At 40.5% G+C, this 17,751-nt stretch overlaps 2 protein-coding genes across 4 annotated transcripts; one reads left to right on the forward strand and one right to left on the reverse strand.

Moving 5' to 3' along the window:
- The first annotated feature begins 4,419 nt into the window (after positions 1–4,419).
- Positions 4,420–12,674, forward strand: LOC115736965 (pyruvate kinase isozyme G, chloroplastic). 3 transcript variants are annotated; one of them, XM_030668882.2, is made up of 14 exons: positions 4,420–4,435; positions 4,508–4,827; positions 6,414–6,695; positions 6,881–7,046; positions 7,754–7,888; positions 8,012–8,122; positions 8,232–8,320; positions 8,475–8,537; positions 9,192–9,367; positions 9,964–10,066; positions 10,222–10,370; positions 11,202–11,310; positions 11,435–11,536; positions 12,299–12,674. In XM_030668882.2, the coding sequence occupies exons 2-14, from the start codon at positions 4,603–4,605 to the stop codon at positions 12,335–12,337; spliced, it is 1,749 nt and encodes a 582-aa protein (XP_030524742.2). In that variant the 5' UTR covers positions 4,420–4,435; positions 4,508–4,602; the 3' UTR covers positions 12,338–12,674. The 3 variants fall into 3 exon arrangements, with proteins under 3 accessions (XP_030524742.2, XP_048141113.1, XP_030524741.1); XM_048285156.1 differs by lacking the exon at positions 4,420–4,435 and having other exon boundaries at positions 4,448–4,827; XM_030668881.2 differs by lacking the exon at positions 4,420–4,435 and having other exon boundaries at positions 4,449–4,827; positions 11,435–11,594.
- A 125-nt stretch (positions 12,675–12,799) lies between these two features.
- LOC115736964 (protein NRT1/ PTR FAMILY 7.3) lies at positions 12,800–17,302 on the reverse strand. Its single transcript, XM_030668880.2, has 5 exons — positions 17,138–17,302; positions 16,748–16,862; positions 14,687–14,904; positions 14,032–14,594; positions 12,800–13,880 (listed from the first exon to the last, which is right to left on the reverse strand). The coding sequence occupies exons 1-5, from the start codon at positions 17,162–17,164 to the stop codon at positions 13,010–13,012; spliced, it is 1,794 nt and encodes a 597-aa protein (XP_030524740.1). The 5' UTR covers positions 17,165–17,302; the 3' UTR covers positions 12,800–13,009.
- Positions 17,303–17,751: the final 449 nt, after the last annotated feature.

Raw genomic sequence — 17,751 nt, forward strand, 5'->3', positions numbered from 1 at the left:
AACAAAATCATAATCAAAATTATTTATGTCACCAAATAGGATTCCCATCTTTTTTTGCTCCGAAGAACATAATCAAAAAACCAGAATAATTATCATGTAGGCTCTTAGTAAGCCGTGTGAAAAATGTTTATAATGTTCATCGACTCTGGCCTGGTACTAGCACCCCACAAAACTCGAACAACAACAACAATATAGTGAGGAGATCCTATGTGTGCGCAACCACCACCATGTGGTGTGGTGTGGTGTGCCCTGCCAAGACAATGGACACTTGGGCTCTCGAGAAAATCTAATTTGCAACCGACGAGAATGAGGTTCTCGCGCGCCTCAGCTAAGTAGGGGGATGACGCGAACGCTAGGTTGAATTCGAAGCTCCGAGTCGTTGACAGGCCCTTGGGCTAAGAAGTACTCACACCATTCGAAGGTTTCTATACCGTGTCTGATACTTTCCAATACTCTGACACTTTTCGACACTCTCCAACATGCAGCCAACATATAGTCGGCGCTCAAGACACGTCAGCAATACATGAGTCCAACATCCTGACACACAATTTTGACACTCGCGAGGTCAATTTTAAGTATTTTCATTAAATTATGAGTGAAAATATAAATTTATCGAAAATATATATACTTAAGTTATATATTCAACTACCTCAATGTTAATATACTCAGCTAGAGTAAAAATACATAATCGCGAATCCATAATAGAAGAAGAATAAGAAGAAACTCATTGTTGATATTAAGTGCATTATTAATACAATGTATCCTAATGTGTTGAAATTCTCTATTTTTTTTTAGAAATGATGTGTCAACACGTTGTATCGTATCGCTTGTTAGTGTCGGTGCTATTTAGCCAGTGGGGAAGCAACCTTTGAATGTTGAATTGGAGGTCCAAGCGACAGCAAGCGGCCATGAACGAGTGTCAGAGGAGCTTTGATTGAGCAATTGAAGCCTATGATCACAAAGCACAAGGTTGAATAAGATGAATGGTTAGGCGAAAAGGAGGAAAGAAAAAAATAAGGGAAAAAGCCATAAAAAATCCTAAACTATGTTCTTTGTGACACATTTACCTCAAACTTTTATTTGTGACGCAAAAAACACTAAACTTGTACGCACGTGACACATTTACCCCAAACTTGTGCTTGTATGACACATTTACTCCAAACTTTTTGTTGTGACACTAAAAACTCTAGACTTATATTCGTGTGACACATTTACCTCAAAATTTTAAGGTAAATGTGTCACACGAATATAAGTTTAGGATTTTTGATGTCACAAAAAAATATTTTGGGGTAAATATGCCACACGAGTATAAGTTTAGGATTTTCAATGTCACAAGAAAAAGTTTGGGGTAAATGTGTCACATGAGTAAAAGTTTGAGATTTTTGGTGTCGCAAAAAAAAGTTTAAGGTAAATGTGTTACGGTTGGCATAGTTCGGGATTTTTTGTGATTTTTTCCCAAAAAATAAAGAAGAGAAAATTAGAAAAATTGATGTGATGGTCTAATCAGGATATCGTTATTACAAATACAATGGCTTGCAATGACCGAATTGACGTATCAAAAGTTTGGACCGAAAAAACTTGATTGTATTTTCACTCAAAGGTTCATGATTACATCAATTTAATTAAAAAAATTAGGACCGATAAAACTTTGACAATAAATTTAGGACTGATTTTGCAATTCTCTCTCGAAATTGTCGAACTGAATTGGCGGGTGTTTTTATCTCTCAAGTAAAAAGTTAGTATGTATACTTTTTTAACATCACCCGAAAAATTTGGATTTTTTTGTGATGCAGTTATTTACAGAATTGTTCCCGAGACGCCTTCGGCGTTTTCAACTTGTGGGACCCTCGCGATGGACCGCGGACATGTCTTTTCAGTCGAGCGTGCATGTGATCGCGATCGTAGACGATCCCAACGCCTAATTTCATCTATGGCCTGCCGTACATCGATGCGCACGATGCACTTGTGTTAGCCGTGGGCCCCTCGATACGTACGGTGCGCACACGCCGAGAGGATATTCTGTACATCTTTGCCGCAATGACCGTTTTGCCCCGCACCTGAGGCAATAGAGAAACCCTAGCCCCGCTGACGGGACGTGCCAATGTCGTTGACCCCGCCCGGGGAGACTCAAGAGTCAAGGCTAAAACGGGAGATGCGAGGCCGAAACCGACGCCGCTGGGCGTTAACTTCATAGGCCCAATACAAAAAAAAAAAAATTCTCAAACTTCAGCATTTATTTCAATCATATTCAATTTTTTTTATTCCATTAAAAATCTTTAATTTTTACTTTTGTCCAAATCTTATCAACCTAATATCCAAAAAAAGCCCCAACTATAGCATTTATCCCAATTATGTCAAAATCTTTTTTTTTATCTCGTAAAAAACCTCAAACTTTTATTTTTATCTCAATTCTACCAACCTAATACCCGAAAAATCCCAAACTTTAGCATTTGTCTCAATTTTACCACCGTTATCTTTCCGTCCATAATTACCATTAGTTAATCTTACGTGGCATGTCCACGTCGTTAATGAATTACATTTTAGAAAACTAACATGAAAAAATCCCAAATTTTTCTTCTATTGTCTACTTCCCTAAATATTGCCGAGAAGATATAGAGCCATTCAAGATGGCACGTTTCAAATTCTTCCCGGCACTCAACAGCTCAAAGAACTGTTAGACGTGGAGATATGATTATTTAGACAAACGATCTCAATTCACGTTGTCCTTAAAACCTACTATTTTCGAATTTGGAAGATTTATTAGTAAGTTTGAAGAGAAAATTCGAGTAACGTATGATTAACTAACGGTTATTATGGAGGGACGATTGATGTTGGTAGAAATGAGACAAAAGTAAAAGTTGAAGATTTTTATGAGAAAAAAAAATAGTTTGGATATAATTAAAGCAGTTGTTAATTACAATTTGGGGGGTTTTTTGGGTACTAAACCGGTAGAATTGGAACAAAAAATGTTTTGGATATAATTGATACAAATGCTAAAATTAAAGTTTTTATAATGCAAAATTGAGGGCCATATGTGCAAAGATCTTTGGGGCTGTATTTTCCACGATCCAAATTGGTAGATGCTTTGATGAAAATAGAAAGGAGATGGGTCGTTGGTGACGATCCTAACGGTGCCTAATGTCCTATCAATGTGGGTTTTCCCTTAAGCAAAAGATGCCCACATGCCTCACCGGCATTTGTACACCACCTTCTAAAAAGACAATCATCAATTGAGTGGCGGCACGAATTTTATCGCAAGGATCTCGTTCGCAGCACCATACGTCACATGCTAAACACGTTTATAAATGAAGCTGGCCATTTTCGATGCGCCTGTCTTTCCGGTGCTACGCGTGGAAAATAATAAAGGGTCTCGTTCGATTAACCGGCGACATTTTTCGATGAGGGCTTCGCTAATTTTATGTCAATCATACTTTTCTTTACGTTAAGAACGATGTGCCAAAATAATGGAAATGTCCTTTTTTTGTTTTTGTTTAAGGGTCCTTGGTCTATCTACTCGATGGTTGGATTTGAGATTACTCACTACATCAATCCTTTTATGTGAATGACTAGGCTTTTATGCAATGGTCCCGTAGCTTATGAGCCGAATATGCTAGTACTCTACACGACAAAGGGGCTCCTCACATATTATAGTTTTTGGGCCCAAACTGCCGCTCATCCAAATTGGTTTTCCCACCCCTTCGTGTCGTGATCGATGTTTTGCCAGATAATTTTGTTAAAATTCTCAAAGCTATTGCAGGGTTTTCGTGGTTAATTAATATGTCTTGCGGCTTTTCCGCAACAGATGAGTTTTCTTACCCGTTATACATCGCGCGCTAAGCCACGCGAACGTAGTATATCATGCATGATATTAAGGCTCCTTTTTATTTTATGAGAAACGAATGATTTGAAAGATATTTTTCCTGAAAAAGCGATAACTTGTATTGCTCGAGATAATTAGCCAATAAAAAATATTTTCATCTTGGATAACAATTTATGCCTTGAAATGTTGCGGATCATGGATCTTTTTCATTTATTTTTGTGAGCGATATGAAAAAGTATTTTTAGGAAATTATTTTTTAAATTATTTTTTTCTCGCTAAATAAACAAACCTGAGAAATAATAATTATGTACTACTATTCCTCGTGAATATTGATATTTATCTCTTTATTTTTTTGTTGGTTGCCAAATGAGGGTAATTTTTTTTTTTTTTGGTCTAAAGGGAAAAAAAATGTTGGAAAAGGGCAAAAGAGAAAAAAATTTTTAAAAAAAGAAGAAATCTGAATTTTGGAGCTGATTGGCGAGGGACTGAGCGTAGCAGAACGGCGCTCAGCCCGCGAGGAGCCCTAACATCTCTCTCTCTCTCTCTCTTCCTTCCAAACAAAACGCCGAGGCCCAACTGTCCTCATCATTCTCTCTCTCTCTCTCTCTCTCTCTCGTCCTCGAGTTTCGCGCTCTCGTAATATACCCCCACGTAGCCTAAAAGCCCCACTTCCCCCCCTCTCTCTCCTCTCTCTCTGCAGCTTCCGCCTGCTCTGTTCTCCTCAGGAGCTCCGCATTTCTTTCTCTCTCTCTCTCTCTCTCTCTCTCTCCGACGCGCGGGCGATGGCGACGGTCAACCTCCCTTCGAGAATGTCGCTTCCGAGCCCCGAGGCCTCACGAGCCTCCGATCGTCTCTCCTCCGCCCGCAATCTGTGCGACCTCCTCCTGGAGCCGAGAGGCCGAACCAGGCGGTCTAGCAGGAGGCAGAGCCTCGCCGTCAGATCGATCAAGATCGCTCCGGAGAACCCGAAGCGTCCCCTCGCCTTGCAGAACGGGCCTCTGACCGTCGTGAGTAGTCTTACTTCTCTGTTCCGCGTGATTGCGTCGCTAGGTTTGGTTTTCGCGCGGCCTGCTTCGTTGCTTAGTTTTGGTTTCCGCTTGATTGGCTGGATATTGAGATGCTGGCGGGAGTGCTTGGAAGTGGAGGTGGGGAAGTGATTCGGTGAACTTTGGTGATTTTTTTATTGTTTATTGAGTGCGCGGGTCTCTTTCTCTTGCGATAGGTCGGTTGATTTCGTAATAAGAGGTGGTGATGTGTGACCTGTTGGTTAAGTACTGTCCTTGGGAGGAAAAGGACGGTGTAATGAGTGATAGATAGGCGTTGGTTGTTTATGACTTAAAGAATATTGATTCACTCCTTTGTTTCTGAAATGGATATGAACTATGATTACGTGTTTACTCGGGGGAAATGGAGAGAGAATAATTAGTGATTAGTTATGCTTTCCAACTTTCATGAACTTGGAAGCACAGGTCATGCCTTTACGACCTGTAGAGTCCTCTATTATTCTAGGGTGTTTCGTTTAAGCACCGTTGAAGTATGCTGTTTGCTGTGAGGGTTGCAAAACTTACGAAGACATTAGAGAGCCTGAGCTTGGGCTTGAGCTTGAGCTGTTATTAGAAATTTAAGTCTGTCAAACGGAGCATTGAGGGATGATTAAATGTTTGCAATAATAACAGACAATGGGTGGCAAAGGATACTTTAACTTAATGAGACTCTCTTGCATATTTTCCATTGACTTCACTGTTGAAGAAAGAAATCAGTTGCATGAAGTTTGTTCCCCTTTTCCAAAATTAGGTGGGGGAAGAGACTAGACAATGAGAATCGTACTTTGTAGTGCATGAAAATAGGGGATTTTATCAACCGAGCCAACCTTGATCCCGAGCGAAAGTTTTTAGTAAAGAGTAACTTTTGTAACTGAAAGCCTTAATGGACTGAATTGTCATTATCTATTCTTGTTGCTTAAATAATTTAAGCCTGCTTTTTATTAAAGTCAGAGAGTATACTTAGTTTTCAGATGTTGCTGTTTGGAGTCTTTGTAGATTTAAAGGTTTATAGCTTGTCAACTTGCTCTTTCTTTTTTCCTCTAGAGTTCTCTTCATTTGCTTGGATCCTTTGGAAAATGAAATCTCTTGGCTTCAAAAGCTAAAAGGTAGCTGGTCACCTGACAAAGTTCAAAATCCTACTTTCTATTTCCTACAGGAAGAGGCACATGGAGAAGTAATTTAGGATCGATCATCTTGTGAATATTCACCTTCCTTTGGTTACGGATAAATGGATCACTCATAAACATTTATCGCTCAAGAGATGACTGTGCAACAGACTGAGGAACTAATTACAAAAGTAGGATGTGCTTGTGCACTTGTAGTGGTTCTTATTGGAACTTCTGAAGACATGAACTTTGTTGCTGGGTCAGAAGCTTTTTGCCTCATGGAACTTCACTATTGTCTAATTTGTACGGGACTGTAGTTTTATAGTCTTAGAAGGAAGATGCTGGATAATTGACAATAAATCTGTACTCATTGTACCTTCTTATCCTGCACTGTCCAAATTTTCATCTCCATTAATTGTAGGTAATTTGAGTATGCTTTGTCAGGATACGTCAAACTCTCCTTTTGAGGTACAATCCGATGATTATGAAGTAAGCAATGCTAGAGTAACTGTGAATGGATTGAGAAAGACGAAGATAGTCTGTACCATTGGTCCATCCACCAGCAGTCGTGAAATGATATGGAAACTTGCGGAAAGTGGAATGAATGTGGCCCGTCTTAATATGTCACATGGTGATCATGCCTCACATCAGAAAACTATAGACCTGGTGAAAGAATACAATGCTCAATTTCAAGACAAGGTGGTTGCCATAATGTTGGACACCAAGGTATGAACATTTCTCAAAAGTACACAGTAGTAGTGTGAATTAGTACTATTACTTTTACTGCACTGAATTTGTTCTACTTCCATTAAACTGGATTTTGATTCTCCAATTTATTGTTTTAAACTTCCCTTTCATTTACTGTGAGGGTTACAATCGGCATTATATACATATCGTGTTAATGATTGCAGGGGCCTGAAGTGAGAAGTGGCGATGTACCTCAGCCGATAATGCTTGAAGAAGGACAAGAATTTAATTTTACCATCAAACGAGGAGTCTGCACAGAGGATACTGTTAGTGTTAATTATGATGACTTCATTAATGATGTTGAAGAAGGAGACATACTGTTGGTAGATGGTATGTATGGCATCATCTCAGTTCTCTCAAAAGTGCTTTCATCAAGTTCACTTACTTTTTGATTGTTAGCGAATCATATGCTATGATTGTGAAAAATCGTGATTGATGCTTCAACAGCTAGAGGATTTACCCCTTTTTTTTTTTTTTTTCTGTTCAGAATAGATTTTGGGTTCATGGATGAAATTTTAGTTCTGTGTGATTTTACTTTTTCCGCCTTTAGGTATGAGTTTTGATCCTTTTTATGGGTCCTTTTGAAAAGCAATCGGGTTTTTAGATTGGCTAGAGGATCTTATCTATCCATGTCTCAACTCTGATTCACTGTTCGTCATTGTGGAAAAGAGCTATAATGATATAGTGCTTCCTACCAGAGAGCTGATTTAATGTTAGAAGACGAGAATGATTCTACCGGATTCCGGCTACTTTCAAAGTTGACGTCAAATTTCTCATTTAATTTGGAGCGAACAGCTGCTCCTGCAGAGGCTTTTTTTTTTCCCCGTTAACAATGAGAAATGGGGGCTTAAGGAAACGTGTGTCTAGACGTCGGGATTGCAGTTTTAGATAGTTCTTCTTAGTTTTGGGTCTTATGAATCACTGAGACGGGCCTACTATGACAAGCTGTATTCTGTATCAAGTGGTCATAAGGTTAAAACAAATTCCAACCTTCGATCACGTTCTTATAAGGTACTCATTTGTTTTTGTCTTGCCAGGTGGAATGATGTCATTGGCTGTTAAGTCAAAGACAAAGGATTTAGTAAAATGTGTCGTGGTCGATGGTGGAGAATTAAAGTCAAGGCGTCACTTGAATGTGCGTGGCAAAAGTGCCACTCTTCCTTCGATAACAGGTCATATGTCGTTATCATTTTGCTTCCTAGTTTTTGTTCATATCAGAACAGAAAAACTGATATTGGTTGGCAATTATATATTGCGAGTGAAATACTGAGAGCGGCATCTGCCTGATCTTGCAGATAAAGACTGGGAAGATATTAAGTTTGGGGTGGACAACCAAGTTGATTTTTATGCTGTCTCATTTGTTAAGGATGCTAAGGTGGTCCATGAGCTGAAAGAGTATCTCCAAAGTAATTGTTGTTTTCCTTCTCTTATCAGTTGATTGTTTTAAAGCTCTATTGCACTTTACATTACCTGTCTGTTTCCCTTACATGGTTAATTGCCATTATTCTTCTGCAGGTTGCAATGCAGACATTCATGTGATTGTAAAAATTGAAAGTGCCGATTCTATCCCGAATCTCCATTCGATTATTTCCGCTTCTGATGGGGTTAGTTCCTATCTGTTGAATCTTTCCTTTTGCCTTTACCATCCTTATTTATAAGACATGAAGAATTATATTGAAGTGTTTGGTAACATTATTAATTTGACTGGAATGCTTGGCTTTAATCTTTCGAAGTTTCTCAGTTCTTGTTCCTTTTCAGGCAATGGTTGCACGCGGAGACCTTGGAGCTGAACTTCCAATTGAAGAAGTTCCTCTATTGCAGGTAAGTTGGTTAGAAGTGTCATTGGTTGATTGTGTAAATTATTGGACAGTCTTCTGTCTCCAAGTTGACAGTTTTCATAAACCTTGAAAAATCTCAGAAATCCTGATGTCAATCAAGGGATTTGGGAGAATGATAGCAATTGTCACTATTACACTGTATTTACTCAAATTTTGCAACTAATAAATGGGAAGGAAGTAGGTATATTTTTCATGCAATCGAGTTTACCTTGTCTAGCTGTATTCTTGTGATGTGTAATGGTTTATATGTATTGTGTTAGCTTGAAAAGAAACTGTTTAAGTAAATGCAGCAGGAAATCTATCTTGCTCATGAGAAGCAAATTAAATAGACCACACTGTGATTACTTTAACCGTTGGATGTGGTGATTACTTTAACCGTTGGATGTGGGAACCTCACTTCCGTGAAATGTTCGAGAAGATACATTTGCTAATTGATTTTCTGGTGCTTTGAGAGAAATTTGTAGATGTGGCAATTCTGATGCTTGTCTTAGGTGAAATTTCTATAAAAGTATAGTCATTTTCTTTGGTGCAGCTGCATCTGGGATCTTCTGGTTTAACACTATTGTGACGTCTTTATTTCTTTCATATGGTCCTGTGAGTAGGTTCTGAAATGGTACATCATTTATCTATTGAACAGGAAGACATCATCAGAAGGTGTCACAGTATGCAGAAACCTGTAATTGTTGCTACAAACATGCTAGAAAGCATGATTGATCACCCTACACCGACAAGGGCAGAGGTTTCTGATATTGCAATTGCAGTACGTGAGGGTGCTGATGCAGTAATGCTTTCTGGAGAGACTGCCCATGGAAAGTAAGTCGAGGTGACCGAGTTTTGGTTTATGGGAATTTATGTTGTCTTTCCCATTTGCTTTTCCTCATGCTCAAGCCTCTTTGATCAGTGCTTTTTTTCCAATAGTAGTTTGGCCATATCACATTGCGAGTCCATCTTTGCAAATCATTTATCGAATGAACACTATGCTCATATTTGCACTCAATGAATAGTTTTTCCATGATTCATCTATTGCATCTACAATACCGAAGCTGTGTACAGCAACAGATAGCACTTCTTCAACTGTCTATCGAATTAGGAGATTGACTTCGTACACCTAGAATTTGTGAATTCCACCAGACAGTTGTACAATCATATCAAGCAAAGACAATTCCTCTTTGGATATCTTATCCTGAAATCAATGTGTTACTTTCTTGGATATTCACCCATTAGGTCTCTACAAAGAGTGAAGCAACAACTGATTTAGCATTCTTTTGACCTCTTGTAAGGCACTTGCACATTTCTAGTGTGTATCATGGTCCTTTTCCAAAGGATATAATCTATGTACCATTTCTCAATTTCTATATTCTGGTCAATTCTTCAGTGCTGATTGTTTTGAAATGATTACCTATGAAAAGGTACCCATTGAAAGCTGTTAAGGTGATGCACACTGTAGCTTTGAGAACTGAATCAAGTTTTAAGACATCCACCATACCTCCAGTTCAGTTAGGTGCCTTTAAGGTACTTTCTTAAACGCTTGATGTTGCGGCATCATGCCGATGCACTCTTAAATGGCTCTGGCTTTGTTTACTATCCTTTTAAGACGCATGTCCAAGCATCATGGTTGACAAATTTCTACATTTACAAACAAAATAATGTTTCTGGGCATTTGACAGAGTCACATGGGCGACATGTTTGCTTTCCATGCCACTACTATGGCCAATACCCTTAATACGCCAATCATTGTATTTACAAGAACTGGATCCATGGCTATTCTTCTGAGCCATTATCAGCCTTCGTCAACCATCTTTGCCTTCACAAATGAGTAAGTCTAAGCAACATACGCTTTTATGGCATTTCGTTCTTCCTTTTCTTTGATGCATGCTATCATTGAGAAGCTGCAATTATGCTTTAAGTAAGGTATGGGTATTTTTTCAAATTTATTTTCTGAGACCAATTAAAGTAAGGACTAAGTGCCAAATTGCTCCATAGGTTGGATTGAGAAACTGTGTTTTTTTGGGTAAAGTAAGAATTGTATTAACTTTTGAAAAGCGCGATATACAAGAGTGGAGGCCAAACACCAAAAACTTCGAACCCATGGAAACAACAAGCTGTGTCCATGGGTGCAAGGGTGTACAGCCGAAATATAAGCAGCCTGTGCAAGGCGCAGGAGGTGACCAAAATCAGCGGCAAGGAAAAGAACTTGCGGGTCCTATACAGAAGGGCAACAGAACCAGAAAAGGAAACAGGCCAAAACAGCGGCCAAACAGAGGAACGGAAACAAAGGGATTGAGAAACTGTGTTTTGTACTAACTTTTCTGAATGTTTGTTCTTCTATTTTTGTGGTCGGGAAATAATAATAGCTCTTCCATAAAAACTGTAGGCTGAGATCTTTTGCTGCCTCCATGTTTATATTTTCTTTTTTGTCTGGTTGGTCCATTTACATTGTCAGGGGCAGACATTTGTCTTAAAACTTCTTTTCCTGCTAGTGAAGAGTTATGAACAACTAAATTTACTCGAACCTTCAGTGCATTTACGCTTTCCCGTCTAATTTATTGCTGTTCTGAATATTGGCTTTTACAATCCCTTTTAGTTATTAACTGAGGATGATTCAAGTTAGAAATATCTAACTCATGGCATCTCTCGATGCTGGCAGAGAGAGGATCAAGCAGAGGTTAGCACTTTATCGTGGTGTCAGGCCTATATATATGCAGTTCTCTGATGATGCAGAAGAGACCTTCTCTCGAGCTCTCAAGTTATTAGTGGTCAGTAAACTTTCAGTGGCTTCTATTTTTCCCTTTTTTTTCCTGTGTCTCATACTGGGGTCACGATCAAAAAAGTTTGACGCCAAGAACTATCTTCACTGATTGCAAAATGGTATTGTTTTAGAACAACGGCATGCTGAAGGAAGGGGAGCACGTCACTCTTGTTCAAAGTGGTGCACAACCAATATGGCGCCGAGAATCTACTCACCACATCCAAGTTCGTAAGGTCCAAGGATGATTTTGCACTTTAAAGTAGCTCACATGTAGATTATTTTGATCACTGGGTTAGTGACAGATATTTTTGTGCTGTCTTAAATTGGCCACGGACAACTTGCAATATGTTTTATCAGGAATGAACTACCAATAATTTTTATGAAATTGAGAATCAGATCTTTCCCATTGTTTCCTTTTGCTAATTGAGTTTTGGAAATTTTTTAGCATCACGAGTGGTAAGAAACTGCTGTGTACATTGCTACGTTTATGACCAGTGATAATATTTGATTGTTCATTCTGAATTTCCGAGCATTCTCGTAGAGATTCAGTTGATTGTACTGATTACGTAAGCTCAGCTTCCCCTAGTCAAGCTGATCTCCTTCGTTCATAATTGACTGCTTTTGGCGCTTCCAGTTCTTTTGCTCATTTTACCTAATTTGCCTTGGCCAATCAACTTCGAGGATGTTGCAATTCACTTCCCGAGAGCACCAAGAGATTATAATATCGATGAATGCAAAGACATAAGTAGCACTATAAACTTAGTAAATTGGAAGATGACATAGCAAAACGGTGTTTATTTCCTCCAGGAAATTGAGTATCGATGCTATCAAATATGGACATTTAAGGTGCTTATTGTTTTGGTTTTGGTTAGTTTGAGCAGATGATTTGACTAGGAGTACTTGCTAATAGTTTTATTGATTGCCTGCTGGGACTTGATTATCCTTCATGGCAGACGCGCCGAACCACTGTTTCTTAAAGTGATGAGTTTCTGTAGATTGCTTTGATGGGGGCAAAAAAGGCAAGGTTGCTTTAGAAATGGCCATTGAAAGTCAAACTCTTCGCACTTTAGTGGGAGTTAACAAGAAGAAGGTCAATTGGCCGCTCCTGACTTATTCTGCAGCTGGTCCTGCATGATCTGTTTTGGCATGTCATGGCAGATGAGCTCAGAGCCAATCTGAACCTTTTTAGGTTCGTCTCTTCTTTTGTTTTTGCTTTGCAGAGAGTGTTTCAACTTGCAACATATTTTGGCTTGTCATGAACATGAGCCTGCTTGAAATTGGACTTAGTACTGAAATCGTACATGTAGAGAAGAGGCAAGTTCATTCATTTGGGAGAGACCTCCAGCTTTAATGCAATAATACATTCACAAACCAAGATACTAATAGACCTCTCTTAGGACGGGTTAATCTTTCGCTAGCAGTACAACCAACAAGCCGGGTAGAGGTGAGGGAAGGTCTAAATGACCTTAAATAATAGCAAACCGGCCTCTCCGAACATGCTTTAGGAACACAAATTGGTTGAGTTCTTCAATTAAAGCAATGGAAAGGGGTGTTAGCCGAGCTGGAAAAAAAGGGCTTCTCTTTCTCTAGCACCACCTTTTTAGGAAGCAATTCTGCCCCAATGTTTGCACCTATTCACTCTCTTCCCATCTTATATATGCAAGTCGGGGCAGCACCGGTCGCCTCGGTGCTGTTGTGCCACGTAATTAGACGTCATAGCTATCTTGCTCACTGTCTTCTTGGCATTTTCCTTCCATTCTGATACACTTGTACCACTTTGCACAAGCTATGTACACCATCAAATCTGCTATTGTTAGGGCAGCTAAGAGGAAGTAAAATCTGTCCAGATGGCCCCTGTTTAGATTCCCTGGAATCCATCCGGGCATGTGATCCTCGGTCGAGATCTTCATGACCATACTCACAAGCAAGCTGCTAACATAGTTTCCTAGCGAGATTGATGTCATGCAAAGGGCGCTCCCGAAGCTCTTCAACCCATCTGGGGCTTGTGCATTGAAGAATTCCAGTTGACCAACGTACATGAAAACTTCGGAAGCTCCAATCAGTGCATACTGTGGGACCTGCCATAATATGCTCAAGGTGCTCGAACCCTCGCAGCGTGTGCAGTCTTTGCGGGCATACTTCAGTCTGTAGCACTCCACGATTCCTGCAGAGACCATGGCCAGAAACGCGATAACCAGTCCAATGCCCATTCGCTGCAACTGTGTGAGCCCTCGCGAATGGGTCTTCCTTATCTTACCCACTAGTGGGTCGAGAACCCTTCGGTAGATGAAGATGAAAACAGCGACACTTAGTATGTCAAAGCTGGACATGCTAGCCGGAGGGATTCTGAAGTGCAAAACGGTCGTTTTCATGGCTGCTCCTTGCTCCACGAACAACGAGGCCATCTGCGTGAAGACTACGGAATAGATGATGGTGCAAAGCCAGATTGGTAGTAGTCTCAGTATGCACTTGACTTCTTCCACTTGAGTAATTGGGCAGAGGCGCCACCTGTTGGAGCGACCCTGCTTCTGGTCCTCGAGATCTCTTGATGTAATATAAGCCGCTCTATCCAAAAACCTGCATCATGGAGGTTAGGATTGTTTTGCAACGCTCTTTATCTTACAGTATGTTCTTTGAATGGTTGGCAGCCACGAGAAGGTGCAGGGGTGTTTTGGCGTCTTTTGTGCAAATTCTGTGAACTAATAGTATCAGAGGGGCATGGACTTACTTGAATCCATGAGTGTGGAGGATCTTTCTGCTGCTACTGTCAGAGCGGTCCATGCCATCTGCCTCACACAGGACATCTTCGCCGGGCGCCATCTCGACTCTCCATTTCTTCGATGCAGCTACTATCACTTGGCTGAAGCGGGAAATTGGGTTTCCGCTTGGCTTGAAGTGCCTATACTTTGCGGTTCCCCCAAGAAATAGGGCTAGCGCCGCTAAGGCGGAGCCTGCCGATACCCAAAATCCTAGAGCCCACATTCCTTCGTCCTCGAAGTACCCCAAAATGGTATTGGAGAAGAGGGAGCCGAGGTTCAGTGCCAGGTAGAAGTAGCTAAAGAAGGACACCTTCGAATGTCCTTCTCTAGGATCCTCCTCATCGAATTGGTCGGCCCCGAACGTAGCTATGTTAGGTTGATACCCTCCATTCCCTAGGGCAACAAGGTAGATGGAGAGGTAGAACAATGTGATCTCGGTGCTCGAATGCGATCCGCACGGCGTCTGCTGATTCCCGCAACCTCTAGGTCGGACCAGGAACAAATAGGACGACAGTGATAGCGATACCAAACCCTGCCAACGACATGTAAAAGCTTAGAATCACCGACCAAACTTACTTCTCATAAGAACCGAGGGAAAACTAGCTCCGGTATGGAGTTACTCACGATGACAAAGATGACTTGAAAGACAGCACAAGTTTTGTATCTTCCCCAGTAGGAGTCACTCAAGAATGCTCCAACAAGCGAGAAGATGTAGACAGTGCCAGTCCATTTGCTCACACTGTTGGCAGCATCAGCATTGTTTTGTCCCAGCACCCTTGTCAGGAACAGCACCAGATTCACTCCCACTCCGAAGAACGCTAAGGTTGCTAGTCCTTGGTTCACTGTTGGATTAAGACAAGGCCTCAGTCAAAAAGGGGAAAAACAAAAGCAAAGAGGAATTCCACTTTCCCGAAACAAACATTCGCGTCTTAGGGTAATCAATTGGGTCATCCACAGTTTTATCAGACATTGAAGCTACATCACCATCCGCGCAACCTCTCATGGATCTTCAACGTTAACCGTTGCATGACATAGTAAACAACTAACGTGCAAGAAGATGGGGGGTGAAAGAGAACGCGATTTTTACCAGTCTTGTAACCAAATCGAATCGAATTCACATCGAATTGGCCGCCCCATCTTCCCTAATTAATGTGTTCTTTTCACGTGCGATGTCCTTTGATTGATCAAACATCTAGAGATAGGCTATGAAATATATACGACATCACCACCTTATTCGACACGCACGTCACTTTCCAAAACATGTGCACTCACGTTATATACATATTAAATTGCTAAGTTGACAAGTAAATCCCAGATATTGACAGTTCTTCCTCCCTCCAAAAATTGTGAACCATGATGAAGGAAAAGGGCATATTAAAAAAAATAATACCTAAGTGGTATTAATGGTTTTTCGACTTGGATCATACTATAAGACGAAAAGAAGTTTCTTCATGAAAGCTCTCTTTTCTATTTTTTTTTAAAAACAACTACCATGATGATTATGACAAAAGTTAAAGCAAGTGCATAACTAGTGTCCAGTTAGAAAATTTTTGAGTTTCCTAATTCTAGAAGGTAATTTTGGTAGGTTGGCGCAGACAGCCCACGAGGTGCAACCTTGGTTTGTGTCCATTTTTCTGTTCGATTTCCTTTTATTTATGTCTAGCCTTTATTAGCGAAAAAAGCTATTCAAACTTGGGCACTCTGACTTTTTTGAGTCCAATTTCTTTTGATTTACAGCTAATAAGCAAAATTAAAAAAATGAAAGGGGACAAAGACATATATTCGCACCAAAACATGTCTGTACTTCCTTCTCTGTAGTCCATACAAGCACGCAATAAGTCCTTTTTATTCCATTTTAGAACCTAGGAGACAGAAAAATGCCCCACCCTCAAAGTTTGAATGGGAAAAAATTGATAGTCGAATCGATTCACTTTGCTAATTCGGTGTCTCGACCAATCGAGATGGCAAAAATTATTCGGTTACCGAAATTTGCCTAACATTGGAAGCCAGATTGGCGTAGAATCAATCCCAAATGCTCTTTGCTAGAGACAGCTACATCTTACATCAACTTCTATTGTGAAGTTAGATAGAAAAGCTTCTGCATTAAACCATGCAAATGGTATCCTACACTTGATCCCTCTCTGGTTCGCGTAGCTATATAGCTTGGCATTTTTACAGCTGGGTGAATTTCGGACGGTCCAAACGTGGCAGGAACCTAACTCGTGCAAAACTCTCTCTCTCTCTCTCTCTACTGTTTTTAAAGTCACCATATACAAACATGGGACTAGGGTTCATAGAAAGTTGTAAACACTTGTGGGTCGTCTCTGAGAAAAGCCTACACGTTGGTGCAACAGATGCATTCGGTGAGGGAGAGCCCACCTATAACAGTCTAAAAGCGATAGCTTATCTCCAATAAGACCAAAAGCGTGACGCTAGCGAAATACACGACACAGCATTAATTGCTTCTTGATAACATCACCCTTCTCTTTATTTAACATTAATCCGGAACTTTTGACTCGACTAATCTTGAGTTTTGAATAGAAAGTACCGTGATTCAAACGAAGGATGGTGTTTTATGAACACCCGTATGGATTTTCGTTCTTGCGAGAAAATTTGAGGTAGAGAAGGAAATGAAAGAAAACATTTTGGACAACGGGTGTGTGTTTTTTTTTATCTTGAACTTACACAAGATGATGGTTCCGGCAAACCACTGTCCGCTTTTCGCTTTGATCGCTGGACGGCCGTCCCAGTCCACGGTCCCATCAAGCGTGTATTCCTCTTTTTCCTCCTTGTAGTTGCCCTGCAAATTTTCACAGAATTTTCCCTCAAAACGAAAGTATCTTTACTGGTTGAATTCTTGCACTTACAATAAGGACGTTGTCAGTAAAAAAGATCAGAAATAATGCTTAAAAAAACAAAACTTTTTTGTGTTAAAAGGAGTTGACTTGCATGCATGGCAAGAATGGGCGAAAAGATCAGCAAGATAAGCGGAACTTGGGTTTTTCACAGATTTTTTCTTCGTTGGCTACTTTTGGGGAGAGAAGAAAACACAGATGATATGAGCGTATGGCTGACCTCCGTACACACTTCCAAGCAGGCCATTACTGATGAAGCGGGTCGCCTGGAGAATCTGAAACTCTCTGTGTGGTTTTTTGCAGCAGCTGCTTCTGGCAATGTGCTCGGAAATGTGGAGGTGGCAACTTCTGCGGAGGAGGGAGGATCACAGAACTCAAGGTGGGGAGCAAGCTCCTGAGGACGAAGAAAGAGGAGAGGACGAGCGAGGGTATAAATAGAGGCAAAGGCCGGTTTTTTTTTTTTTTTTGGACGGTGGAGATTTCATCAACAGAGAGTGGGGCTGCCCCACGTGGCAAGATCTTGCAAGACAAGATTTGTAACTTTTGTCTGCGACGGAGGAAGTGACGTTTCTTTCAGTTGGTGTCCATAATTTTTCTGCAAATTTTTATTCACCTTTGTTCAGTAGTGCTTTGAGCTATCTCTACACTGCCTCTTTCATCGGCTCTCGCCTTTTCGATGGCGACATCTTTTGAGGAGGAGTGGCCCGGCCGGGTCGGGTCCGGTCCTCCTTGAAATGATACCAAGAAATTGAAAGTTACTGGTGTTTCTTTCTTCTGACGGCGTCTTGTCCACGATCTCCAGAAGCAAGCATTGCAAAGAGGAGCATATCATTC

The sequence above is a fragment of the Rhodamnia argentea genome, chromosome 9 (assembly GCF_020921035.1).
Source record: "Rhodamnia argentea isolate NSW1041297 chromosome 9, ASM2092103v1, whole genome shotgun sequence".
Taxonomy (NCBI): domain Eukaryota; kingdom Viridiplantae; phylum Streptophyta; class Magnoliopsida; order Myrtales; family Myrtaceae; genus Rhodamnia; species Rhodamnia argentea.

Excerpts from the sequence above, each read along its gene's own strand:
- LOC115736964 (XM_030668880.2), bottom strand. The coding sequence starts at position 17,164 with ATGGCCTGCTTGGAAGTGTGTACGGAG. Across the intron at positions 14,905-16,747 it reads TGCCGGAACCATCATCTTGT|TGAACCAAGGACTAGCAACC; the intron begins GTAAGTTCAAGA and ends TTAATCCAACAG. Across the intron at positions 14,595-14,686 it reads TTCAAGTCATCTTTGTCATC|GGTTTGGTATCGCTATCACT; the intron begins GTGAGTAACTCC and ends TGTCGTTGGCAG.
- LOC115736965 (XM_030668882.2), top strand. The coding sequence starts at position 4,603 with ATGGCGACGGTCAACCTCCCTTCGAGAATGTCGCTTCCGAGCCCCGAG. Across the intron at positions 9,368-9,963 it reads GGAGAGACTGCCCATGGAAA|GTACCCATTGAAAGCTGTTA; the intron begins GTAAGTCGAGGT and ends ACCTATGAAAAG. Across the intron at positions 10,067-10,221 it reads TTCAGTTAGGTGCCTTTAAG|AGTCACATGGGCGACATGTT; the intron begins GTACTTTCTTAA and ends GGCATTTGACAG.